Source organism: Ursus arctos, unplaced genomic scaffold (genome assembly GCF_023065955.2).
Source record: "Ursus arctos isolate Adak ecotype North America unplaced genomic scaffold, UrsArc2.0 scaffold_12, whole genome shotgun sequence".
Taxonomy (NCBI): domain Eukaryota; kingdom Metazoa; phylum Chordata; class Mammalia; order Carnivora; family Ursidae; genus Ursus; species Ursus arctos.
Genome location: NW_026622786.1, coordinates 52,694,993 through 52,722,790, shown reverse-complemented (window position 1 = coordinate 52,722,790; position 27,798 = coordinate 52,694,993). Strand labels below are relative to the sequence as shown.

The window sequence follows — 27,798 nt, the reverse complement described above, 5'->3', positions numbered from 1 at the left end:
GTCTTATAAACACATGATGGATTTTCTTTTTCATTGTTATGAAGCTTAAAAAATGCAAAGCTGTTGGCCTATTTTTGGCACTCCAAATGTATTGTTTATTTTTGAAAACTTTCTGGTGGTTTATGACTTACTCGTGTGTGTGCGCGTGTGCACACGCATGTGTGTGTACACACTAAGGATTCAGAAGCTCTGTATGGCTCTGTGTGTCCACAGCCTTTCTTTGGGGTGTGTTTTCCAAGCATGCTAGCATTAGCATTTAATGGTACTACTTTCTCTTCCAAGCAAACTGACAAGGGCAGATGAAGGTCCTGGTGTTTGGACCGGGAGGGTCTTCTGAGAGTGTTTTATCTCAGTTTGTTGTTATAGCAAGGTCTTCCTTCAGATGCAGATACACCATTAAGTCTGTTTTGCTCTGGCTTTTGACCTTTCCAGGTTTTCATTCAGATGGGGATTAAAAGGTGCAGTAGGTAGCAATTTGATTTTGTATCAGATTAGATGAAGTGTTGTCTGTCCTGCTCCAGAGAAGATGCAAGGTTGCCAAAAATAGTTGGAAAAGTATTTTGCAGTTAGATCTTTCTCTTAGTAAATTGGATAACATGATTAACAGAGTTATTTTAAACTTGTCTGTGTGGGTTAACTCAAGGTAATGTAGGTAGGCTGGGTCTGAGGACCCAGAAGGGTCCTGCAGGAAGAGCCAAGAGGTCTTTGGCTTTGTGCAGGATAGAAATCAAAGGAGAGCTGGTAGGAAGTGAGAGCAGAGTTCATGGAGGATACAGAGAGTGCAGATACAGGCAGAGTGTCTGGGAGACCCAGAAAGGAAAAGGAGAGTGAGTCTCATCGTTGCTTGGGGTCTAGGGTTTTTATTGAGGATTGTGGTCTTATGTACATGTCCTCTCACGCATCCAGGAACTGGATAAAACAAGTGCTTAGCTGTCCTCTAGAAGTCACTTAACACCCTGGAGTCAGTGATCTTGGAAAACCTTCATGACAGTCCTGCCCGGTCACTCCTTGGATGTTACGTTAACTGTTGTGCTGGACGACTCCACAGAAATAATTAACTCCTTGACCTTTACAAGGAGGACATACCTTAAGACATGTGTAAGGCAGGGGTCTCTGGAGGTCCTAGGAAGAATAGAGGTAGCAAAAATGCCCTTTTTTCTGGGGTTCCTTCAGTTTCCCCATCTCAGAGGTGCTCTCTCAAGGGGCAGAATGACTCCGAACACCACTTCTGCTTTAGTGCAGTCCCTTGTCTCCTATTTGGATTATTGTCACAGGCTCCTTTGCTTTCCCCATGCCAACCCAATCCAAACGTCACACCGCCATGGGCATGTGACCTGTGTACTGACATAAGGACTCGCACTTAGTTTAATGCTCTGCTGTTGCCATTTACAGATTTTAAATGCTTTAACAGGGAGGCTCCGTATTTTCGTTTTGCACTGGGCCCTGTAAATGAAGTAGCTGGTATTGGCTGTGGGAATGGCATTCCTAAAACTATGTACTAAAAAGATCTTTCAAAGTCCATACTCCTTATCCTACCTGTCTAGCTCTCTTTCTCATGGTACGTTTCAGTTCCTCTAGGTATGCCAAGCAGCTTCTACATCATTGGCTCATGGTGTTTCCTTCTCCTCATTTCCCCTACTCGACCTGGTTCACCTCTGTACATGGTTTAAAATAACTTGATGAAATAAGACTGAACTGTGAAACCTGACAGGGCCATCTCAAGTAGTACTGAATCATACTGTGTCTCCTAACTCCCTTGAAAAAGTTGATAACCTGGCAAGGCAGAGCCTATTGGATCTTGGGATCATGGTTCCATAATAGATACACAGAAAGATAAGATTGATTGTGTGTGTGTGTGTGTGTGTGTGTGTGTGTGTGTGTGTGTGTAGGGGGGTATCCATCGTCTTCAAAGTGTTCATTTGTTCGTTCGTTCATTCATTCATTCATTCATACAAATTGTTATGAAGTATCTCACATATGCCAGATTACTAAGTATTGAGGATAATGGCATTGAACAAAGTATTTCATTTTTTTTTCTGAATGAGCTAATAATATTCTGGTTGGGGGAGATAGAAAGTGAATTAAAAAATACATCAATATATAATATGTAAGATCTGAAGTTCTAGAAAACGGTGCGAAGTAGGATAAGAGACTAGAGGATGATGTGTTTGTCCTTGTGCTATTTAGATGGGGTCCAGGACTGTTTGAGATGATACTTAATCAGAGATCTGAATGAAGTGAGGGCTTGATTGATGATTCGGGGGGAAAGAGTGCTCTTGGCAGAGGGAGCAAGAAATGAAAAGTCCCCGAAGCGAGCACCTGCTTGTGATCATCTGAAAGCTACAAGGAGGCTGGTGTGGCTGGAGTAGAGTGGGCAATGGAGAGGAAAGTAGGAGGTGGGGTCAGAGAAGGAGGGCCTGATTACACAGGGCCTTGCAGACCAAGGCGAGGACTTTGGCTTGTACTCTGAGAGGGGAGGCCCCTGGAGGATTGCAGCTGGCTTGCATTTTAAAAGGCGCACTCGAGGGGGTACCTGGCTGACTCAGTCGGTGGGGCATCCAGGTCTTGATCTCGGAATTGTGAGTTCCAGCCCCATATTGGGTGTAGCGATTACTATAAAGTAATAATTTTAAAAAATGTTTACAGGATCACTCTAGCTGTCATATTTATGCAGAGGAGCCATTTCAGATGCTACTGAGAAGTGAAGTAAGCTAAGAATTGAGAATTGACTGTTTAAGTAATATAATGATTCTTTTGTTAGACCTACATGCAAAAGACCACAAAAGCAATCTTTTGATTTTGTAGCAGGTGGAGCATTGCTATAAGCAAAGGACCTACTTTGATCTTAGCTGTGAGATCCTTTGTCTATTGATTCTTTGGCCAGTTGTCTGTTCTTCACTATGTAAAGATTTGTAACTGGTTTTGGAGTGTAACTCACTGCTTCATTCTTTGAGCTCTGATTTTTATTTTTATTTTTTAATTTAAAAAATTTATTTATTTATTTATTTTTAGATTTTATGTATTTATTTGACGGAGAGAGAGAGTACAAGTAGAGGGAAGAGGAGAAGCAGACCTTCCCCTGAACAGGGAGCCTGACGTGGGGCTCGATCCCAGGACTCTGGGAACATGACCTGAGCTGAAGGCAGATGCTTAACCAACTGAGCCACCCAGGTGCCCCTTTGTTATTTTATTTTGTTTTGTTTTGTTTTGTTTTATTTTATTTTATTTATTTATTTATTTATCTATCTATCTATTTATTTATTTATTTTTAAGATTTTATTTATTTATTTATTTGAAAGAGAGAGACAGCCAGCGAGAGCGGGAACACAAGCAGGGGGCGTGGGAGAGGAAGAAGCAGGCTCCCAGCGGAGGAGCCTGATGTGGGGCTCTATCCCAGACGCCGGGATCACGCCCTGAGCTGAAGGCAGACGCTTAACGACTGCACCACCCAGGCGCCCCAATTTTATTTTATTTTTTAAAGATTTTATTTATTTACTTGAGAGAGTGAGTAAGAGGGAGAGAGAATCTGAAGCAGATTCTGCACCGAGCACAGAGATCGATGCAGGGCTTGATCCCACAGCCGTGAGATCATGACCTGAGCCGAAACCAAGAGTCAGACACTTAACCAACTGAGCCACCCAGACGCCCCTGAGCTCTGATTTTTAATAAGCTGTGCTCTCCTGTCAACTACCATGGTCATCTGGGGCATTATTGTGCTTTCTCTCCTCACGGGGACCTCACCCTGCAGCCATCCTCAGAGTTTACTCATTTGTTCACGACAGTGACTGTTGCACTTGTGTGTTTTGATCATTTGTCTTGGATCTGACAGATGCTGTAGAACTGTAATGGCGGGAACTTCCCGTTCAGTTAGAAGGGAGAAGTCAAGAAAACCAAGACAACTGGTGCTTGCTCTGAGGTGACATCTGAGGAGAGTAATGTTACTGACTGAGGCAAGAAACACCAGGGCAAGAGCATGGTGGGAAGGCAAAGTATGATTTTGGCCATGATAAGTTTGAGGTGTCCGAGGGAGTACGTATGGAATCATCTAGCAGGTGCTTAGAGGCACCGTTGGGATACTGTTCTGCATTAGACTCCTGAGTCCAAATGTATCCCAGTATCATAAATCTTCATCTGAAGGGATCTTAAACAATGGAGCCTAATCCCCAACCAGTTTTCAGAATCCCTCCACAATATCCCCTCCTAGGCAGTCTCTGAATCTCCATTCAGACATTTCTTAGGCAACTTTTTCTATCCATTTGTAATTCCCATAACTAGGCCTAATCTTAAACCCTGGGGATTGAGTAAAGTAATGCCTTTTCCATGTGTCAAGTGTCAGGATATGGTCAAATTATTACATCCTTCTGAGTCTTCTCTTTTCCAAATAAGATGTTTCCTACTCTTTCATGGTCTGCTCATGGGATGTTTGGAGCCAGTTCACATCTTGGTCTCTCACCTTGGAAGATGTATGTTTTTTGTTTCAATCTATCTTAAAGTTTGGCAGATAGGAGTAAGAGGAGGGCTCTGGGGCTGGCCTGCCCATTGCAGAGTAGGACAGCACCAAACTTGCCAGCTTCTCCAGGCCTACTGTCTGACAGTGGCTTTTTTCAGATGTACAATATACATACCACACAGGTATAACCAAGAGAGCTGAAAGCATACGTTCGCACAAAAACCTGCATGTGAACATTCGTGGTAGCGTTATTCCTATTAGCCAAAAAGTGGGAATAGTGCAAATGCCCATTCAACAAAATATGGTATTATCCACACAACGGAAGAATAATATCCTAGAAAACATTATGTTAAGTGAAGAAAACCAGACACAAAATAACCACATATTATTTGATTCCATTTATGTGAAATGTGCAGAACCGGCAAATCAGTAAAGGCAGAAAGGGGATTAGTAGCTGCCAGGGGCTAGACAGAGGGAGCGGGGTGGGGAGTGACTGCTCATGGGTACAGGGTTTCTTTCTGGGGTGATAAAAATGTTCTGAAATTGGGTAGTGGTGATGGTTGCACACTGAGAATGTATTACAAATCGTTGAGTTGTACACTTTAAGATGGTGAGTGTTATGGTGTGTGACTCGTATCTCAGTAAAGCTGTCGTAAAAAATATGGGTGTTACTTCCTGTCTGAAGGTGAGGATCTTATGAGGATTCAGGGCAATAACACGTATAAAGTGCTTAAAGCACAGTGCCCGTATAGCACATTATATAGTACGCTAACACAGCACGTTACTTTGTTAACGGTTGTTACTGTTACCCTTCATGAAAGTAACCCTGCCTAAATATCGGTAAGCTGCAACTTTTGTTCACTCCTTTTGTGCCTTATTACCTGTTACCTAGTACAGAGTCAGTAAATACTTGCCGAATGGATGTATTTTGTTCATATGCCCGTTTAGCCACATTTGCCCACATGGTGTCTCTTGCTGTGGATTCCTTCAGCATGTTAGTGAATCAGCCTCATCAGATCTGACTTTGAGCTTCTTGTCCAGTAGTCATCGTCAAGTGCTGGAGCTCTTCACAGCCCATGTTTCAGCATCGAGGTCGAGTTAGGAGTGTAGACTCAGCCTGGGGAGGGAAAGATTCTATCGTAAATTCAAGGTGAAGGTGGGGACAAAGTAATTCTGGGCTTTTTTCTGGTAACACAATTCCGTTTAGTGTTTTTATAAGAATGTAATTGGCCTGTCAAGAATGTGGTTCTTAGTGGTTCGTTCTCCTCTTCAGTTCTCTGAAGAGGAGAGGACTTCATCTTGTTTAAAAAAAAAAAAAAAATTAAGTTCCTAGAAATTTCACAGATTTAAACTGATAGTTTGTTCTGCTGAACCAACTCACGATTTCCACATATAAGAAATGGTTATTTTAAAATAAGATAGAAACATTTTTTTCTCTAACTTTAAAAATTCATATCCTTTTATGAACTTGGCATTCCACTAATAACACTGAGTTGCTTTTACAACCATGTCAGCAGGTGCCATTTACTTACATTGAGGTGCATGAAAAGAAGTAAACCTGTTGGTGTTTTCCAGCATTCTTTCTAGAAGACCAGCAGAAATGTTTTCCTTTGGTCCCTAAGGAATGGTTGTGTTTCCCATCTTCCTTTAGTCTTCTGTAAACATGAACCATGACACTGATCGCATTTCCTTCTTGTCAGAAACTGTTGGGAGGCTCAGTGTCCGCTTTGCGGCTCTCCTAGGAAGTTCCAGGACTTCTCTCCCAGCCCTTTCGTGCTCCCCCCCCCTTGCTGGACTCCAACTTTGTTTTTGTTTTTATCTTCTCTGCCTCATTTATACGCTTTTTATTTCTGTGTATCTTCAAAAGCTGCTTTTATAATTCCTTAGGAGACAAATGGGAGACGGGGCCACTATTATTGAAACCAGTGTTTTAAAAATTACCCCCCGAACATCTACCTATAACTTTCCCCGCATTCCAACAGGGAGGAATGAGAGAGAAGACAAAACCATCAGAAAGGAGTTTGTAAGCTTTTTTTTTTTTTTCTTTTTTTTTTTTTTTTTTGAAGATATTTGAGTGTTTCTTTTTCCTGTTTGTTTTTTTACTAGAAGTTGGTGATATGGCAAAGCAGTACATAGAGAAAGGTCTTTTGGTTCCGGATCATGTCATCACACGCGTCATGATGTCGGAGCTGGAGAATAGGCGCGGCCAGCACTGGCTACTAGATGGTGAGTTGAACCCACGGGTAAGCTGAACTTCTCTGAATAGCTGGTTATGCACACTCCCTTAATTTCTTACACGTTGCAAAATACTTTTTCTTCTCAACTTTCAGTCATTGACTTAAGCATATTCCAATTTGGCAACATGATAGAAACCCACCGTGGCGAAGCCATTTCATTTCCCTGTCTCCAAACTGCCATCCCTAGAGCCAATGACTTGAAGCCAACCTTACTGAATTCCCATTACTGTTTCAGTTTCGATGGTGCTGATTGTTTCCATGACTAAGTTGTCATAAATATAACTCATCTTAAATCTGAGGTTCCTTCATTCATAATAAGCCACATAAATTAAAACCACGAGTTACCATTTTCACTCATCAGGTGAACAAAGATAGAAAATTTGAAAGTCTTTTGTTGAGGTGTGTAGGAAATAAATACTGTTGAGAGTATAAAATGGGCAACCTTGGAGGGCAGTTGAGCAATCTTTGTACTTCTTGACTCAGCAGTTCCCCGCCGGCTTTCTTCCTAAAGAGGTATCATCAGGGTTGTCTGTTTTCAGCATTATTTGTAAATAGCAAGACACTGATAACAACCTACATATCTATCATAGTGATGGCTTAAATATTGGTATGTCTGTTAACCAGATAATGTGTTTCTCTGTGTTGGCATGGATAGAGCTCTAAGATACTCTGTCACAGGAAGAAAGCTAGCTGCAGGAGAGTATGTACCATATACTCTTGCTTACATAAACACGGAAGGATGGTATGGTGTTACTGTACACACGTAGAAGGACGTGCATAAGCTACCTATGAAAGGATATAAAAAAACCTGATATACCCTTTGATATGGTTTTATTTTAATTTAATTTTTATTTTTTTAAAAGATTTTACTTATTTATTTGACAGAGACAGCCAGCGAGAGAGGGAACACAAGCAGGGGGAGTGGGAGAGGAAGAAGCAGGCTCCCAGCGGAGGAGCCTGATGTGGGGCTCGATCCCAGAACACCGGGATCACGCCCTGAGCTGAAGGCAGACGCTTAACGACTGTGCCACCCAGGCGCCCCATGATTTTTTAAATACGTATTTAAGTAATACCTGGACCTGATTTAAAGACTCAGTTAGTGGTTCCTAATTGGGTGTGGGCTCCTTGATGGCGCTGTGGTATTTCACCTAGGAAATTCATGCAGGTGCTCACAGATAACATACTGCACAGTGTTATTCTCCATGAAGCCAAAATTAAGAATCTTCTACTGAAGTTTGCCCAGTATTAAAGAGGGAAAAATGGACTGGGTGGATTATTTGTCTTATTCTTAAATAGCAAGATTCCTTAATGTAATGAAAATAGAAACTTGACAAACATGCTACTTTCTAGGAACACAAAATGGCAGCTAATGAGATTTATCTGTAAGAACCTTCTTTCCATTGCAGAGCAGTTGTTTTCAGTTCACACAAGGCACTCAATCCTGTCTTAATTTGGTGAAACTGAAGCTTCAGCAAGTTGTGACAGGTGAAACCTTGATGTGTGCCAGCCACGGAGAAGCTAGAGGCATTGTCCTACATGTAAACTGTCTGATCGCCTCTAGTTCTCTTAAAGTCTGGGGCCATGAATGTCCAAAATGACTGGTATGGTGGGGTCTTTCTTCTGTATCGGTGTTTCTCAAAGTATGTAGTGTGCAGTGTTAGTAATTGCTGGACAAGAAAACAGACCTTGTGTTAAGTTAAATATTAAAAACGGCTAGCATTTATTGTGTACTTCAAGTGTACAGGCATTGTTCCAAACACCTGATAGTTACTGTTTCAGTCAGTTCCTGCAATAACCATATGGAGTATATACATTATCCCCATTTCATAGATGGGAAAACAGAGGCTTTAGGTAAGTGCCCGCAGGTAGTAAGTGTCAAAGTTAAACAAGTTTTCTTTACTTAGTTTTAATAGGAGAACGCAGTTTAGCTCTTGACAGTACAGTTTAAGTCTTTACAGAAGGAGATGTCATGAGACGTCTTCTGCATTTACTGGATCTTAGAATCCCCCACCTTATTCCCAACACCCACCGAGACCCTGCAGGATTTGTTCTGTGGAACATTCTTCATGAACTATTCTTTAACATCTGTTCCTGACTTTGTAGGTATTCTGAAAAGTTAACTATAAAGTGGGTCATATCTTTCTAGAATTTGGAGTTAGAAATTTGGAACTTTGTTCTCATGGGACTAGAGGGAACTGGAAGAGAAAGGCTATCATGGCCTGTGGAGGGCATGCTCTTAGTCATTAGGCAATAATGAATAAAGCTCCTGTGATGTGTCGGAAGCTGTTAGGTGTTGTTGATAAAATGCTGGGACGCTGTCTCTATTCCTTAAGGGGTTATATCAGGTGTGTAAAATATTAGATACGGATAGCATAATAGAAGTGTATATATGGACCCTGTAGACACAGAGAAGAAAATTATATTCTGGCAGTGGGGGGAGGGATTGGAACAACTTTATGGAAGAGAATGAATAGAGGTTCTGCAGGCTGATGAATGGGGGTTGGAATGCAGATATTCTCCGCCGAGGGGCAGATGGACTGGGTAAGAGAAGGGTGACATAGCTTAGTATTTTCCTGGGCCTGCAAGCGGAGACCCGCAGGGGAAGTGGTGGAGTGGATGGTGTTTGATTCGGTACAAAGATGGTAGAATTGCAAACTGTTGGCTAAAGGGACCATTGAAAAGTTGTTGAGGGTTGATGAGATTCGTGTTTCAGGTTCTTTTAGCAGCAGAGGAGGGAGTAGGTGCTGGGGCCGGGAGGAGCTGGAGGCTAGAAGCCAAAATAAGAGACTGTTGGAATATTTGGACCACGGGAGGTTGAAAGCCTGAATTTGAGCAATGGCAGGGGGATGGAAAGGAGAGAATGGATTGAAAGAGAACTGACAGGAGTTCTAATGACTGAGGTTAGCTGCTGCAGCCCTGGTGTTTTCTTTACTGCCTTCCCAGCTTTGAGCTTTTTGTGTCTTGGCTGTCATCACCTCCCCTGCACTTTTCTAGGCCACATTAATTTCTCTAGGCGCTACACACCTACTCACACAAGGTAGTCCTGTAGTACTCGTTGTGTTGGCATTTGCCATGATCGGTAAGCTTTGACGTTGCCTCCACTTGACTGGTTTAAATTCTTTCATTGTAAAGCTTGTCACCTTGTAAAGCAAACTTTGTGTAGTTTTAGTAAACTTAAAAATCTGTTTTAAAAAAGGATCATTTAGGTTAAACTCCTTTTGAAAGGCGGTTAGTGTAGTAGCCACGAAGCTCGGTTGGGTGCCAGACTTGAATCCCAGCTTGAATCCCAGCTCTGCTGTTTACTGCCAGTCTGTGACCTTGGGCAAATTATCTTAACCTCTGTGGGCATTTCTTTCCTCATTTTCTAATGGGGGTTAGAAAAGGGTTTGTAAAGATGAAGTAAGTGAATATAATGTAATGTCCTTAGAAGAAGGCTTGCCATGTGGTAAGAGCTATGTGGATAGGATATTTTGTTATTATTATTTGTTTTATATGATATACAGGACCCGAATATTTTTTTTGGTGACTACATGAAGTGTTAAGTTCAGAAATAGTTTTAAAAATATTTAGCCATGTGAAGTTGGAAGTCAGTTTCGGTTATGGAACACTTCCTGTGCTGTGCTTTGGCCATAACTTTCTCTCTCGGGGGGAATGAGCGAAGTTCCTTTACATCACGGTCCTGTTTTTAGTGAAGTGCGTCAGTATCCTTGCTGATTTCGTTTGTATCTTTCTCCTTGAAGACCCATCTGGTCACTTTTTCAGTTGTGATTTTCCTTTAAAGCTCTGGAATAAATCCACTTGGCAAAGTGAGGAGTGTTAGGAATGCCTCGTTCTGTGTTCAGCCTTAAACTCCTTATGTTACAGGCCACATGCTCTGCGGAGGACGTGCCTGTTGAGTGTGCTAAAGGTGATTGAATGTGAAAAGGTCAAGAAAAGAATTCTGGATGACAGATGACTCATCATCTTGGTCCATATGTCGGTAGAGAGGCATCTGCACATGGTGGGTGGGAACAAATAGAGGAGATGCAAGCCAAGTGAAGGCCAAGGGGGGCTGGCGGGTGGGGTGGCTGAGTGCTCTGTGGCCCGGTCAGCTATGTCCTTGCTCAGAACAGTTCCGCACCACCGTACCTTTGCAGTGTACTTTCCAGGTGGGTAAGAAACACTGTTTTATGTGTCCATACGTGTGTGTGTGTATGTACATAATATGATTTTTTTCTCCTTTCTTCCCTCTTTCTGTCCCTGTTTCTTTAATTTCCTTGGAAGTTTAATGTGTGAGAACAGTTTTAAAAAATAGTTTTCTTTAATTTTAAAGACAAATATTCTACCAGAGGAATGGAATGTGCTGTAAGCCTTCTAATTTTATTATACCATGGTTTTTTGGGTTTTTCTTTCTTTTTTTTTAGTTTCATATAAAGGGAGTATTTACTGCTTACTAGGTGATCTTGAGGTGAAATTGTAAGTAGAGAACAGTAACCATCTCTTTAAAACAAATATTCACTTTTTAAAAAAAGGGCTGGCGGCTGTGTGGGGCCAGTGGCGAGAGGTGTTAGTAATAGAGCTTTTCATTTCTAAATTTGACTGCCAACCTGTGTATTTAAATAATAAACCTGCAAGTTCTCAAGCTCAGTCCTAATTTATCTCCAGGTAACAAGATGTAACAGAGTTGTCTACCATATGATTTTAGGTGAGGTATCAAAATATTTCGAATTTGCTGTCCCAGTTTGGTTTCATTAAAAGAAGCATTCAATGTTGGCATTGAGAGCGGACTATAATTTAAACCTTTCATTGGAATAAAGGTCCCTTTGCAACGAGAGTCATCCTTTGATGTGTGGTAGTGTGTTCCATTTGTGGCTCGGCGCAGCGTTGAGCACTGACTGCTGCTTTCTGTAGATAATTCCGGGATTTTTAAATGTTATTTATTTATTTATCTATCTATCTATCTATATATAGAGAGAGGTATATAGCAGAAGTCAGAGCTGCTTGAATACGTGTAGTGCGTGCGTGTGTGTGTGTTGTGTGTTGTGTGTGTGTGTGTGTGTGTGTGTGTGTTTTCCCTGAGAGTTAAATGATCTCAGGCCTGCGCTATTTCCAAGGTCCGTCCTTACTCAGAGCCTGGGGTAAGCCTGTAAAAGGTGGCTGCTAGGAAACCGAACCGCGTGTGGTAGCCACGTAGCTGTAATAATCTCCAAAATGGGCATCCGTATGGTTCCGTTTTAAAACAAACTTGACTTTTTTTTTTTTTATCATCTTCTTGGAAGAAGGAATACCTGAGACCTATGTTTGCTGATACTTTCTAACATGCTTATTAAATATTCAGATATTCTTAAATGAAAGGATTTGTAGTCCTACCATTAATTTCAGGTTGAATCATGTACCAGGGGAGAGCCCAGGACTTCATCAGGGGAAGGTGGGCAAAAAGAAGAAACGGTGTCCGTATCTACTTTAAATAAAATTAAACAGAGTAATAACATTGGTTGAGTTACACAGGAACAGACCATTACCCAGCAGGGTTAGGTGATGAAGAGTCACGTTGGTGGCCCCTGACTTGACACTGAGCGCGCCGTCACCTCGCGGTATGCCTCATCCAGAGTGCAGAGCCGGTTCAGACTAGATGTCTAGCTATTGATTCCATTAAAGCTACTGCAGCCTCTTTGTTAATGGTCCCGGGCGATTGTGCAAATTGCTTTTGGTTCTAAGTATTCGTAATTTTTCTGCAGCTGAGCATTTGTTGAGCACCATCTCTGTGCTGGGCACTCCCAGACACCACAGCAGAGCAGCACAGTGGGCGGGACCTGGCCCTCGTGGCATTGAGGATCTAGTGGTGATTCAGCTTCTCGGCTTCCCTAGGCAGCAAGGATTGTCTTTGATTTCTGTGATTTAAACCCAGACTGTAAGAACTTCGTTTTTAATCCCATGACTGCCCCACATCCCGTGTGCTTTGGTGTCTGTATGAGCTCAGAGGATCTGGCTGAAGAACACGGTGTAAAGCCTTGGGTTTCTTCTCTTGTTCACTTGGTTGGATTCTTTCTGAGACCCTGTCCCCATGTCCATTTCTGGCAGCTTTCTTCTGATTGATCTGACAGCTGCTTTGGGATGAGGAACAATTTTAATATAGTAGGCAACCCTATCTTTGTTTATTCGCTCTGTGATTTTGGAGAATGACTAGATTTTAACAAGCAAAGCATTAAGGGCCATATGGAAAACATATGTATACAGATATTTGAACGTACCCTGGGAAAACTTGGTTCAGAGATCAAAACACAAATTGAGTATACATTTTTTGTGTGTCCCAAGGAGCTTGGCGTTGGTCTGTCTGAGGCAGGAATAACATACTTTCTGAGCTCAGTTCAGGAGAAGCAAATGCTGCATAAACACTTGGAGTCTAGGACCCTGGGAGCCCCAGTAGAGGGGGTGAAAGGTGAGAGGTAGCACCGAGGAGAAAGGAACTGACCCAGTCTTAGGGGTGAGGGAGGCAGCTGTTAGGAAGACTTCCTGGAGAAGGTGACAACCAAGAGCAACATTTTGAAAATGAGAATAAAAGTACCTTCTAGATGGAGGGAACATCATATGCAAAAGATATAGAGGCTTTAAACAATGCGGTGTGTTCTGGAAACCACGGGTAATTGGATAGTTCTAGAGCTTGAAAATGTGAGCATACAAGGTCAGAAAAGTGGGTGAGGGGAAAAGTTAAACACTTCACGAAATTCAAAAGCAGGGAGGGCATTGAATAAACATCAAAGTTAATATTAGAGATGAGTTAGAAGGAAGTTTAAAATTTAAAACTTTGAGTTTGAAAAAATAACTTATTTTTTTAACTTTCTAACCAACTTTTTAAAATTAACTAGATTTTTGTGTGTTTTTTGTTTGTTTTGCTTTGTTTTGAAGTGGACTCTACGCCCAGTGCGGGGCTTGAACTCGTGACCCTGAAATCAGGAGTCAATGCTCTACTGACTGAGCCACCCAGGCATCCATAAAATTAACTCAATTTTTAACATCTTAAATTTAGATCTACTTTAGATATTAAACTAGGATTTCTCTCTACTTGGGCATGTCTCATACACTCTGAGATATACTTAGCCCATTTGCTATTGCCACTTAATTAGAAGTCTATAAAGTAAGGCACAGGGATGAAACAGTCTCCTAATTTTAAATGGTAGGTGGTAGGATGTTTGCTTCCCTAATTTATGAAACAGGTATCTCGAGAATTGGATGAATTGCGAATATTCATTGCAAAGCTTCAACCAAAGCGTCTGAGGCATACTTTGCTAGTTTAATAGTGAAGCAGTTACCGGGCGTTTACTATACACAAAGCACCATACTGAGAAAACAATGTGGTGGAAAAAGCATGGACTGAAACTCCTACCTGAATATCATTATGTAATTTATTTACTGTGCAGTCTTGAGCAAGCAAACTTACCTTTTTTGGATTCTTTCTCCTCATCCATAAAATAGTAGGAGTACGGATGGGTAGGTTTGGGAGGTTTGGCCAACGAATGTAAAACTCTTAGTTGGATCCTGAAACATAGTAGGTAGTCACATGGTAGTCGTGTGTTATTTGCGATGTTGTATACGTACAAACAGATAACTGACACTGACATACATGTTAGAACTTAGAATTTCAGTAATAAATGGCTGAGGAACTTAAAAATGTGATTTTAATAATATCATCCTATTCATCCCTCATTAAGTGCACCTGGGGAAAGTATATCTAAACAAAATTCCTCATCCTCCATTAAACCTTACCTAATAATAGAAAACAAAACCATCTAAAACTCTGTGAATTGTCTTATCACTAATGAGAGAAATCCAGATTTTGGAAAGATGAAAAAGTTGAATAGGGTAAAAAGGAGAATAAGATGTGGAAAAAATGCAGGGAATTTTATCTTTTTACACTGTCTTTGTAAAATGATACATGATTACTGTACAGCATTCAAGCCATATGGAAAAACACAAGGAGCAGCAGCTGGTCACCCAAAGCCCCTCTGGCCGGAAGTAATGAGGGTTAGCAGTCAGAAACTGCCACTCCGGACACCACCTCATGCACATACGCACCTAGACGTGTGTCAGAGTGGCACCAGACTTTACGTACTTTTCAAAAGTATTTAATTTTACTCAAAATTGAACAATAGCAAAGCTGAAGTGAACCTGAAGGAACTATTACTGAATTTCAGATAAATCTTCTTGCATCACCAGGGATATTAATTCTTGCCGGGGCTCTTTAAGATTGTGAAAGCCATTAAAAGATTGACATATTTGTTTTTTTTTTTATTTCACATTTCAGATTGAGACAGAGAGATATTGTCTTTCTGCAGTGAACAGTAAGAGGATTAATGTACTTACCCTTCCTCCCACCTCTTCTCCCCTCCCTCCGTCTCAATTTTCATCGGTTTTTGTTGCGAAAATCTTATTATAAATTTTCTTCTGTACCTTGAATTTCCTAGGTCCTTTTTTTTTTTTTTTTTTGGTCATACATCTTAAAGATATAAATGGACTCTGGGCTCTGATTTTCTTACCCATTGCCACGTCTCTGTTCCTTTTATTTTGATTAGTCTTTTGGTTATATCTCTGAATAGACTAGAGACCCTCAAATTATACACCTTAAATGAGTGAATTGTTCCGCATGCGAATTTTATCTGAATAAAACTGCGCCACTTTTAACCACGGTGTTTCCCTTCATCATTCCCTCGGCTGGATTTTGTTGGATATTTTCCTCCCTCTTTTCTCTCCCTCCTGCCTTCCCTCCCTCATAGCAGAGCGCGCACGAGGTGCTGTGTTCCCTGAGTTGTCACGTTTGAGAAGGTCTCCCCAGCGGTCAGCAGGTCAACGGGCCGTGGTACTCCCGGGCCATCCTCGTGTCCTTCGGAACTTTGTACCATTGTTCCATCTTCTCCCGGCCGGGTACTGCTCTGGAAAGCCCTAGGCCAGTCTGGCTTCTCACCTTTTTTGAAGATGATTTCTTTTCCCCCTGCTTAGACTTCCTGAGAAATTGTTCCTTCATACTTGAAGTAAATAGAGCACCTCCTCCGTGTTGTCCGGCCCCCCTCCTGTCTGTACTGTGTCCTTTTGATCTCCTGTCTCACCTTCGAGGGAGGTGCTCCCCTACTACATCCTTGTTGTCCTTTCGTTCCATTTTTCTATTTCAAGAATGCCGCTTATTATCGGATATTATATTGAATATTCCTTGTCTTTGTCATATGTTGTTTAAAATTTTCGTGCCTTTATGTCTCCTTTTGTCTTCATATACGTTCAGACCTCTTTTCTTGAGGGCAGGGAGAGCAAAACTGGGATTCTGTTCCATAACCACTTCAGAATCTTTACAGGTGCTGTGTGTGCTAATGATGCCGGGCCTTTGCGCTTACCTGTTTCCTCCTCCTGCAGTGCTACGCCTCTGGATTGTCATGGGATTGCTTCATTCAGATCTCTACTGAGATCTGATCCCTTGCTGAGTCCATGCTGGACCGTCCTCTCTACCCATTTCTTTCATTCTTCTTACCTTATAATCATGTGACTTAGGGATTTCTCTGCATATTTGATATTTTGTACCTTCCTGTACCTATAATTGTGTTTGACACATAGAAAAAGCTTATAAATACATGTCTGAGGCTAGAGAGGTCTCACGTGCAGCCAGTAGCTGAGCCATGTAGGGGAGACGGCCTCTGGTGCAATCATTTACAAATTCCTTTTGTCTCGGCTGAGATACAGTGGGACCTGTTTTCCCCTAATTTGTTTATATAGAGACTTCAGTTCAAAGAACAAGTAAACAGAATTCTTAAATAGAAGGGCCTTTAAGGAAAGAATTTACAGTGAACTGCTCCTTCCTCGATGTAGTAGGCATCTTCCTTTACTGGAAAAAGGGCTCCATGGTTCTAGTATAACTTGTTTAAGAACAAAGGTTGTAAGCTGTGAGTTTCATCTGTATCCTTAAACAGGAACAATCATTACACTGACGCAGCACCATTTGGCGATTTCCCCAAGAATCCCTGCCTAATAGGAATTCATCTTTTATTTCACTAAGCCGCTTTGAAGATCCCAGTTTATGGTCTAAAACCCAGACTTTTCTGTAGTATCTATCTTCTATCAGCGGATCCCTGAGTAGTGATTATAGCATATTTAGGTTTTTGAATCATTTACTCCTCCTTGAGAGCAGGAACGACTTCCTACAAATCTAGGATAGACTCTAGGATATATAATAGAAGAGTTCCAAGTGCCCCTGGAAGATTCCGGTGAGCAGGAAGTAGGTCCTGAGCTCTCAGCTCAGTGGGAAATGTGGAACTCACAGAGTGATACGGTGTAGCTGAAGCTCTGTTGGCAACATCTGGAGCACAGCTGTGTCTTATTCTTTTCACCATCTGTTAATAAAAACTGGATGAAGCAGAATATGGAGGTCTTGGATACACGTACAAATAAATATTGTGCAAACAGATAAGGGAATTAGAAGATAGAAGGCAGAAAAGGCCTTCATAAAACAGGTATTGACGGTGATTGATTTTAAGTTGCTGCTGGGGCTTCTGGTTGGTGGTGTGAATAGTTCGAATGCCCCTGGGTTAGGGAAGACTATGGAAGAATAACTGCCTGTTTTCAACTTTAATCATTCAGTGATTAATTGGGATGGACAATAGCTTGCATAGTTGCAGCTTGGTTCTTGCTTTCCCAACAACGAGGAAGAGATGGGTGAGCAGAAGCAACCATGTTGGCCCTCGATCTTAATGGACATAGGAGGGGGGCCTGGTGTTCTGTGGCCTTTTCACAAGCTGCCAGTCCCTGGCGGATGTTGGAAGTTGCCCTTCAAAACTGCTGTTTTATTTTCATCACGCGGAGAGGGCTTGCTTTTCTGCCTGAGAATGTGGTGGTGGACTCTGGCTCTGCGCCCTTCCTTTGGAGTAAAGGCACTCTGAATTAGAAAAACAGAAGTGTCCTAGTTCCCTCTTCCCTTGTTGCTGGGGCACCTCCTGCTTCGGCTGCCCTCCCTCAGGCTCTTGGCATGGCTCAGAGGAGCAGGTGCCAAGGCCCAGTGGCCAGCTCTGCTGGGAACATACCATGTCAGGGATTTAGTGACATCTTGCTGCACATGGTGAATCTTTTTTTGGGGGGAGGGTGTCTAAAAAATAACGTGTAGGCACCAAAATTAGTGATACATAACATGATGAATTTGGGGAGAAATTTACATAGAATTTCAGCTTTCACCATGGATTGGTTCTTTGATTCAATAGGACATAGCAGCTTTTCTAGGCTGGGTTAAGGCTGAGGGAGAGGGGTAGCTTAGTATGGTAGCATGAGGTAGGTTTTCTGTACTCCTGGTGAGAAGCGTGTGATGAGCAGTCTCGTGTAGTTAAAGGGGGGAAGGAAAACTGTGCTTAAGGGGGTTCTTTATTTTACTTTACTGATTGGGTTTTCTGGTTTCCTCAGCAAGTAGTGGGATCTCGTCACTTGGATTGGGTTATCTAAGGGAGCTGGAATTCTGCTTTAGTCATTTAGAAAACATGTCTTTGAGGATTAATTTTAGTAAAAATAAAAGCATACCAAAAATTTATTGCAGCTCTCTCTCAGTTGAAGAATTATTCTTGCTGCCACCTGTTGACAGAATTGGAGTGTGCAGCTGGTCCTCTCGTTCAGTGATCCCTGCCCACCAGGAATACCACATCCACATGGAATCTGACTGTTTCCGGGGCACTTCAGGAATAAACACAGCTCCAGCCCTCAGAAGGCTCGTAATTTTTAATAGGGGCCACAAGCAAGCACATTCAAAGATGAACACGGACCCACAGCTAGAGGGGCAAATTCTCTTGGGCCCACCAATTGTAACCGTAGCTTGCCCAGTCTAACTCACTTAGAAGGAATGTACCCAAATACGTTATATATGCCGTCTAAGTGTATCATGGTGAGAATGGCTAGTCTTACTTACATGCAGATTTTCGGGGCGCCTGGGTGGCTCAGTTGGTTAAGCATCTGACTCTTGATTTCTGCTCAGGTCGTGACCTCAGGGTTGTGAAATTGAGCCCCGCATTCAATCTCTCTCTCCTCTATCTGCTCCCTACCCCCTGCCCACGTGCTTTTTCTCTTAAAAAAAAAAAAAAAAAAGATGCAGATTTTTCCATTACAAGATTTCCATGGATCATGCTTTAAGTTCCATACATCTGCTGGTTGTTTCCTTTCAGATCCCAGTATCCTCGCAATTTGAGGTATCACGGAGTTGAATCTCATATCATGAGTAGATCTTTAGAAGAGAGGGCGAATCAGTGGGTATCAGATGTTAACTAAATGTATTACAGAGCAAAATACCCACATTTTCCCTCACCAAAGTCAAAATGAACATCTCATGCCCTGGTACATTTTTGGTTGATAATCAGTTTCCACTAGTCTTCATATTGTGCTCCTCTGACAATGTGTTCATTTAAAAACTATGTGTGGCTGGATAATGACACTCTGCTGAAAATGGTTTAATGTGCTGGTCAGACTGCACCTTATCTGACAGTCTATTCTTGGCAGCTGATGGATGTGAGAATTACATCTGAATTACTTTGATTTGCTCGGCCTAACTTGAGACACTGATGTAAATCACTTTGAAGGATGCTGCCGTTTAGGACGCCATTTCATACTGTGTGCCCCGAAGCCCTAAGTTAGGATCTGTAGGCGGAAGCGTACTTGTATTTTGAGAGTCTTGTGGACAGATCACCACTGCTCCTCTCTTCCTGGAGCCGTTGCCTTATGCCTGACCAGGGTGACAGAGCCCCTCTCCAAGACCTGTGAACCCCCAGGCCTGTGACTCTGCACCCCAAACTTCAGTGAGGGCCCCAGCCCATGGCCAGGGACTTCGTGTGGCCTTTGTGACACCTTCAGAGACGAAGACAGCACACCTGCCCTGGAAATTACACTATTTGAAGCTTGTCACTTCCAACCGTACCTTTCAGTCTGTGATGCTTGGTTATTAAGGGAAAGGTAAGTCATCCCTCAGTGTCCTTTTTTTCTTCTTTATCCTCTTTTCTTTCTCTCTCACTGAATTTCCCTCTTCCTTCCCCCTAGTTCTTCACTTTTCCACGGCACCCTCCGGGATCCTTTTTGCTTATAATCCTCCCCACCTTCCTCTGTATACTTTCTCTGACTCCTTGCAGAATACTCTCTGTACCTTATGCCTTGAAGAAAACCTGGGTCTCCCCTTGGGATGCGACCTTCTTGTCTCTCCTTTTATGGAGGAGACTTGTTCTCCCATGGGAACGGAGTGTGTTGGGTGATGGTGGTGGTACCAGTCTGTCTCCCCACTGCTACTTCCATCCTTGTATAAAAGCTCAAACTTGTCTTTATCCTTTGTGTCTTTCTTGTTATCAAACTTGCTCTCTGTCCTTTCACCTCCAGTCCCACATCACATTTTCCCCCAGTGTTGGCTTTTGGCCCCCTTTGCCACTCCTCCCCCCAGCTGTTTATACCGCGTGCCAGCCACTGTGCTGGGATTTACATACACTAATTGCTTATTCCTACAACTTTCTGAGTTGGACATTACCATGCTCATTTTATAGGTGCAGAGAGGTGGGTCACCAGGGTGAGTAGGTGGCGTAACTGCAGGGCAGACCCAGGTTGTTTGTCTCTGGAGCTTATATTCCTCTCTGCTAAGCTGTTTTTTCCCTAGTGGGCTTCAAGTCATGTGCAGCTTAGATGCCCAGCAGTGGGCAGTCGCTTACATGATGGTGCATCCAAACCCTGGAGTAGTCTGCAGTCCTCAGGGAGAGTGCGAGAGCGGTATGTACTGTATGGGAAGAAACCTCCCAGATACAGTAAAAGAAAAAAGCCAGGAGCCACACATTTGTTTCGTGTATGTGTGGTGAGAATCCGGTGTGGCCGCGCCCTCGGCACCGGGCCAAGCCGTGCCCCTGACGCCGCGCAGGGTTTTGATTTCTCGAGCCGTCTCGTACACGACCTGCTGCAGTCATCACGAGCAGGCATTTCTCCTAGACTGCGGTGTTCTGCGTGGAAGGAAGACAGCATCGAGGGGCACGTGGAGTGCGATTCTGGGAGTCGGCACATGGCTCCAGTCCAGGTTCCTTGGTTCTTCCAGGTGTGGTTTTGGGCAAGTCACTTCACTTCTCTGAACCTCAGTTTTTATAACTTTAAAATGGGAATGATACCCACCTGGTGGGATTCTTGGGACGTTTCAGGTGATATTTATTTACTCGTTCAACAGGTATTTATTCAGCATCTCTAAGTGGCAGGCACTGTTCAAGGCACTAAGGATATAGCAGGAAACGACTATAAAGGGTCTGCCCTCATTTAGCTAACGTTCTGGTGGGAATAGAAACACAAAGAAAATCATGTACAGGAAATGACGTTGACATCTACGAAGAGGAAAAGAACAGAAGGCAGGGTAAGGAGGGGTGCCCGGGTGGGCTGGAGGGAAGGCGCGTTTGAACAGGACGGTTAGAGAAGCGCTCACCGACGGGGCGCACTGTGAGCCAGACTTGGAGGAGCCGCGGGCACAGACATCCCGGAGGCAAGAGTGGGTCAGGCCGAGGGACCGTGAACTAAGTGTTCAAGGTGGGAACGGACCCGCCGGTACGAGAACAGCGAGGACGTCAGCGTGGCCGGCGCACAGCGATGGACAGGGACGTGCGGCGAGCGAGGTGACAGGAGCAAGAGTGGGTCTTTCAGGTCCCTGCGGAGTTTGGCTTTCCTTCGGAGTAAATGGACCTGGCCCACCGGGCTGTGGTGTTGAGGGTGCTGCCAGGACGCGCCGCTCTTTTGGTTGAAGCGAGGTGGATGGAGTGACGTTGAGGATTCTTGTGTAATGCTCTTTTGTACCCGTGGAAGGCCGCAGGGTGGAGTGAGCCCTTGGAGACCGGACGCCCGAGTCCTGTGCCCGCTCCCCGTCTGTTACGCCGCGCGTGCTTCTCCCTGCGCCGCACACCTCGCGGGGTGGGTGGAAGAGTAAGAGATCCAGAAGTGTCTGTAATGCGTTGTAAACAGTAGACGAACGGTAGCTGTGTTTGGGGAGTGACCGTTGGGACGTGGACTGAGAAGCCGTCGCGTCCAGCTTCTCCCCAGGCACAGTTGCCTCGTCTGGGACCGTTTCCCAGAAGGAGGTGCCCGCCTGATGGGAAAGACTGCACGGCTGTCCCCTCTCTTGCCTTAGGTTCTGTGGTACAGGTAGCAGCCTGTGTGCGGGTAGGTGCTCAGACCTTACCTCTGGCTGCTGCCTCCAGCTGCACCTGCACCGTCAGCGGCCTAAGGCTGAGCCTCCGTGCTGAATTGACCAGTCCGTGTAACTCCGAGTAAAGCTCATCGTGGTAAGCGTTGAACTGGATCAGGAAAGTCGACTTCCGGAGCTTTGCTGTTGAACACGAGGCAGGCGATGACGGGGGCAAACGGGGGCAAAGAGGAGAGTGGGAGGCTTGTGGCAGAAGCTTGCCTGGGTCGAGCTTCCTTTTGAGTGGTGGGGACCAGAATGTGCAGTCTGTGTGGCTAATCCCTGGAAGGGCTGAGCTGCTGCCGTTGTGGCAGAGAGCAGAGCACCAGGGACTCCCCAAACAAGCAAATCTCAGAAAGGAATTAAACGGAGGCAAGTTGGGGGGTGGGGACCTTTCCTTCATGCTGCCTTGTGACTGCGTGGGGAACCAGCTGGGCTCCGAGGAGAGCTCTACGAAGAGCAGCAGCTGCCATTTACAGAGTGCTCACTGCGTGCCTAACGCTTCACATCTTAAACATTTTACAAAGATTGCCTCTTAATCCTCAAAATGGTCCCATGCAGTAGGCATTACCTTTCATTATGGGCTGAGTTGTGTCCCCCTTAAATTCCTCTCTTCCAGTCCTAGCCCCTAGTACACCTCACAGTTTGGCTCTTTTTTGGAGATAAGGTCACTGAAGAGGTAATTAAGTTAAATGAGGTCTTGAGGGTGGGCCCTAATGTAATGTGGGTACTGTAGTGTCTTTACAAGAAGAGAATTTGCATACAGACACCACAGGGGAAGAGCCTGTGGAAGACACAGGGAAGAGGCAGCCATCTGCAAGCCAAGGAGAGAGGCCTCAGAAGAGACCAGCCGTCCTGACACCTCGATCTCAGACTTCCAGCCTCCGGGACTATGAGAAACTCAATTTCTGTTGTTTAAGCCCCCTGTTCTGTGGTACCTTGTTGTGGCAGCCCTAGCAGATCAGTTCACTCTCGTTTTATGTCTGGGAAAGCTAAGGGCCAGAGAGATTACAAAGCTAGTGGAAGTTCTTGCATTTAAGGCTGGGTAGAGCAGGGATTGAAATCCGGTTGTGTCTGGTTCCAGAGCCTGTGCCCATAACTAACATGTTCCCCTGAGCCCTGAGGTTCCCGGCTTGCCGCTGCTTCTCCTCACTTTTGAAAACACCCGATTTTTTGACTGGGCCACTCTTCTCCCTGTCCTCCTGCACCTTCTCACCTGCCACAGCACCTTCTGTAGGTAAGACCCTGGCCAGGATGGCAGAAACAGGTGGCTTGAGACAGGGGCTTAGTGAATCTGGAAAGATGAGCCTCTGTTTGGGAATTCCCTTCCCAGTTCTCTTGCCGTGAAACTGAGGTAAAGAAGACTCTCTTCAAAGTGGTTTGTACCTGCTTGGAAGTGGGTTAAACCTTCCCCCAGTGGAATAGATACATAGTTCATACTGCACTTGCAGGATTGCTGTCGCTGAGAAGTTTGGTGGTTCTTAACCAGCCAGAGTCACCTGGATAGCTTTAAAAACCTAAGCCCTTCTCCTGCTCCTAGATGTTCCCTTCTAGGAAGAATGGTATGGAATCTGGGCAGCAGTGAGCTCTTTTCTCCCTCCCCGCCCCTTTCAAGTCTTCCCTGACAATGTTGATACGTCTCATCAGGTGGAGAACCTTGAAGTTGTGGAATGACTTATTTCTCTTGTTGGTACTTCTTCTAAACCATTAAAATGGTTGCATTCCAACAACATTAATATCTTAAAACATAACTCTTCCATTTTAGTTTTCATTGTAGGCTTCTGTATTTTCCTTGGTTCTTTTAACTTTAACCTGTTTTGAGGATGGGAGGATATGACGAGAGCCACTGTCTTAACAGACGACCTCTAAGCCACCAGAATTAATGATTCTCTGGTCATTAGCCGGTCTGAATGTGAGAGCCCCAAAGGTAGACACTACCCAACACTTGTGAAATCTGTTCCGGAGTTCAGCTGTTTTTGTACACAGTTGCATTTCCACCCATTCCTCCAGAGGGCTCCAGAGTTCAGAAACATTCGTGGGGTTGTCGAGTAGACTGGCTTTTACCCGTTGGACTAGAAAACGAGCCAGTAAGATTTGAGCATTTATTTGTTGGAGGAACTGTTACATTCTCGTTCAGAGCTTCCTGTTCTTTCCTAGTGCTTTATTCACCTTTCAGCCTCTATCCAAAGGATCAAGAATGTGTTTTCTTGTCAGGGCAGTGGCTAGTGATGCTAGAACCCAAGGCCATGGCCTGAGGCTGGGAACTTGGGCCTTTGGAAGAGCGAACCCTTAAATTCTTTGCGCACACTTACTAGTAAAAGTGTTGACTACATCTTCAAAATATGGATATGTGTGAATTATGTGCACATACGATTTTGTTACTATATACCTTATAAAATGTACCCTCCAAAATAGAAGCTAAAAAGAATGAACAAAACAATGCAACAGAGGTTCTGTTTTCTTTCTGTACTCCAGTGAGGGTTTCTTTGGAAGCCACTGCTTTAGAAAATGGTTTCTCTTTAGAATAGCTTTTCTTTAGAAAGGGATTTAGGGGAAGAGCATAGAGATTGATCTTGGGGTTGTTTTGGCTGCAGGCATCTAACTCCAGTTGTCAATTTGAAGCCTTCGAGAAGAGTAGGTTATAGAGGCAAAAGGCAGGAGCTGGCAGTCTGAGAGAGTGCCTTTCTGTGGAAGGCTCACTGCCCTCACTTTGTTGGAATGTCAGCGTAGAATGTGCCAGGCACGGTATCGGAGGATAACAGAGGGAGTAAGGTGTGTTTTACTGTTTCAGGGAGCTCGTCTTCTAAAGCGGACTGTGGTGCACAGTGTAAGGGAAGTTAGGCTGAAGTTGATAATAGACTTAGCATAGGTCCCGGACTTGCCACCAACCTTCTCCACAGCGTCCCCAGTCTGACCTACAGTGAGCTGTTGGTGGGGAGGCGGGGGGAGGTGGAGAAAAGGACCTGGTTGAGGGTGTGTCTAGTATTCAATAAGGAATTTGGTGGAAAAAATAAAGGAGGCATGGTTTTATCTGGACTCTTTGAAAACTCCTTGCCCATCGCCCAGCCTGTGCTGCGGTAGATTGAATTGAGTCTTCACCTGGGGCCAAATCTTGCTCCTTGGTGACCCAGGTAGTCACTTTATTATCTACCTGGTAGTTACCGTGTATTTGAAGCTCCAGGATACACCCAGCAGCTGTGAAGCCCCAATTCTAAAATTAAGTTTGTTTTTGAACTTAATCAAAAAAGAAGTTGCTTAATAAATTAATATGCAGGCAGTCAAGCCATTCCATAGTAGAAAGAAAAGGTGACATACTGAGTTTACAGGGCTTGACAGAGTCCTATAATTTCACAGAATTAGATTTGGAGTTTAAAGTAAGGCAACTGGTCAAATAAGTATGGCCACTGAATGGAAGACGGAAGACGATTACCCTAGTATTACACGTAAATGTTTGCTCACCGTGTGCCAGGCATTGCTGTCTTCCAAAGCTAAGGTCAGGTGTCCATAGTGTACTTGATCTTAGGCAGATAAAGTTTGACCTTTCACTTCCCTAAATGTCAAATAGTCGGAACTTGATCTAACAAATTATGTTGAGATTTGAAAAACATCTAGTTAGTCAGAGTTCTTTGTTGAAGGGCAGTATTTTTTTTTCTTCATTCTGAAAGTACTATATGCTCAGTTTAAAAAAAAAAATGAGGAATTAGAAGAGTATAAAGGAATCACGCATCTTCCCACCACAAAGAAAACCACCATGAATATACTTCCTGCGTAATTTCCCAGCATGTGGGGGCCTTTTTTGTGAAGAGGGTGCTTAGCCAGAGAGTCACTATGGGAGGAAGGGGACAGTACAAATGGGTGACTGGGTACAAGAGGCAGCACCTGGGCTGCGAGATTAGAAGTACCTCTTTTTCTGTTGAAGCCAGTCCCAGTGTGATGACCCCTAGCTGAAGACAGAGCATAAGCTGACCTGTAGCCTCCTAACCTGCAGCCTCTCCCATCCCCCCACTCCTGGGTGCGACACGGGTGACATTCTTCCAGGGGTCTCCCAACTGTCTTAGTGTTAATACCTTGCTAGAGGGGAAACAACCTGAACTTGACAACGGCAAGGCCTGTGGTATCTTGTAGGTGGGTCCTCTTCAGCATATGAGAGTTCTTTTGAAACCTCCCATTTCCTTACTCCCCCAACTCCCAGTGTATAATCACCACTCGCCCAGTGCAGCAGTTCTGCCTGCCCACGGGTCTGGTTCCCGTGCTTTAATAAACCACCATTTTGCACGAAAGACGTCTCAAGAATTCTTTCTTGGTCGTCGGCTCTGGACCTCACTCCACTGAATGTCACCTATATTCCAAAACCACATCAAATGCATGATGGGTCACGAGAGGACAGCATATAAGAATGTGAAAGCAGTTTTGTAGAGAGCAAAATGGAGTCTCTCACGTCAAGCAGAGGCCTGTGTCAAGTTAATGACGCAAGCAGGTAAGGTCCTGCAGCTAGGAGATGTCATGGAACCAATGTCAGCTGACGCCCCAGAACTGATAATAAGTAGAAGCAGAGGAGGTCTGCAGAGACCCCAAACCAACTAAATCCCTTTAAAGAGGGAAGGATTTGGGCAGCAAACTGTCAGACTCTGCAGACCTGAGCCCTCTGTCTGACCACTTACACTTAACAAAGGCAACTGCTGCGGAAGGCTCTGCCTGATGGATCTCCGAACAGAACTGAGATCCTTCCCTGCTTGAACATAAGCAGCAGTCAGTGCTGAGAGCTGACCCAGACCAGACTGAGGCCTTGTCTCAACTGCGCGCCCCCAGGCTGACTGTGTGTGTGGTCCCGTTAACTTTCTACACCCTTCTGTTAGCTTGTTTGTTGTATGGCTCGTCTTCTGTCCTGCTTTGTGCTGTGGAAGAAGCCAGGCTTCAGCACAGGGTGAATTGTCGTTGAGTTTGGGATCCTGAACCTGCTTCATTGTGATGTCATTTTGCTCTGTGACTGAATAAAGCTGGCATCATGGAAAGACACAGCTCGTGTGTGCGCCCTCATAGCGTGCTCGTGACCAGTTTCTTCTGGTGTTACCTGTAATGTTGGAGTGACCCTTTTGCCCATTGGGAACATGTGAGTACCTTGGGTTAAGCACATGGTAGCCACTGAACCGAGGTCTACCCTGCAAGATAAGCTTTTCTTCCTCTGCTTAAACTTGCGTTTTCTTTTCCTGTCATAACAGTAGCATTGAAACATGCCCCAGGTTTGATTCTCTCCATTCTTGGGTCTTCTTGGAAATAGATGTAACTTAATCTATATCCTTTCTGTAATAAACAGCATCACAAGTTAGATACTGTGGGGGCCATTGGATAATTTCCCTTCTTGGAGAAATTAGAAAATAAACTCCAAGGGAAACCTAGAACAAACTATGCTGAAAGCTGAGTCCCCTCCCCAATCCACTGCAGAGCAGTCCTTTTATCAAATACAATAAGAGCAAATTACTAGAAAAATTAAAAGAAAAACACAAATTCAAGCATAAATTTTAGATTCACTAGGCTTAAAATTACTGTGAAATTGCTATAAAATTCCTAAATGCATTTCCTCATTTCTGTAGTTACTGTGCTAGATTGCAGACCACATGTTGAGTTTTGTAAGATGTAGGGAATGGATAAAAATATAATCTGGGGGGTAGCCTAAGAATAATATACTCATCAGCTGTTAGCGCTATAAAAGAACACAAATGTGATTTTATCCCTTTGCTTCTTTAACAGAAGAGGAAATGAGGGTGGTATAGCTTGCCTAAGGTTGCCTGAGTAGTTAAGAGCAAAGCGAGGACTAGTCTAGTGATTTTTAGTTGAGCGCATGCTCTGCTTGGGTTATATGACTCCTTAATCTTTGAGTATCCTAGATGTTAAAGCTGGGTTATAAAGTAGCCTATTTTCTTCTAATTATAAATTTTTGG

The 27,798-nt window shown here is 43.8% G+C and overlaps 1 protein-coding gene and 1 long non-coding RNA gene across 12 annotated transcripts in view; both read left to right on the top strand.

Moving 5' to 3' along the window:
* The window catches only part of AK4 (adenylate kinase 4), a 67,650-nt gene that overhangs the window by 29,262 nt on the left and 10,590 nt on the right, over positions 1–27,798 (top strand). For 10 of the 11 annotated variants that reach the window (XM_048220268.2, XM_026497902.4, XM_044383772.3 and 7 more), the window contains one exon: positions 6,557–6,676. In XM_048220268.2, the coding sequence (XP_048076225.1) occupies positions 6,557–6,676 (120 nt within the window). Of the gene's footprint in view, positions 1–3,012; positions 3,172–6,556; positions 6,677–27,798 lie in introns of all 11 variants that reach the window. The other variant, XM_044383776.3, reaches the window with a different exon arrangement.
* On the top strand, positions 6,683–27,358 carry LOC130543448 (uncharacterized). Its single transcript, XR_008958810.1, has 2 exons — positions 6,683–20,734; positions 20,861–27,358. It is a non-coding gene; the product is annotated as an uncharacterized LOC130543448 (long non-coding RNA).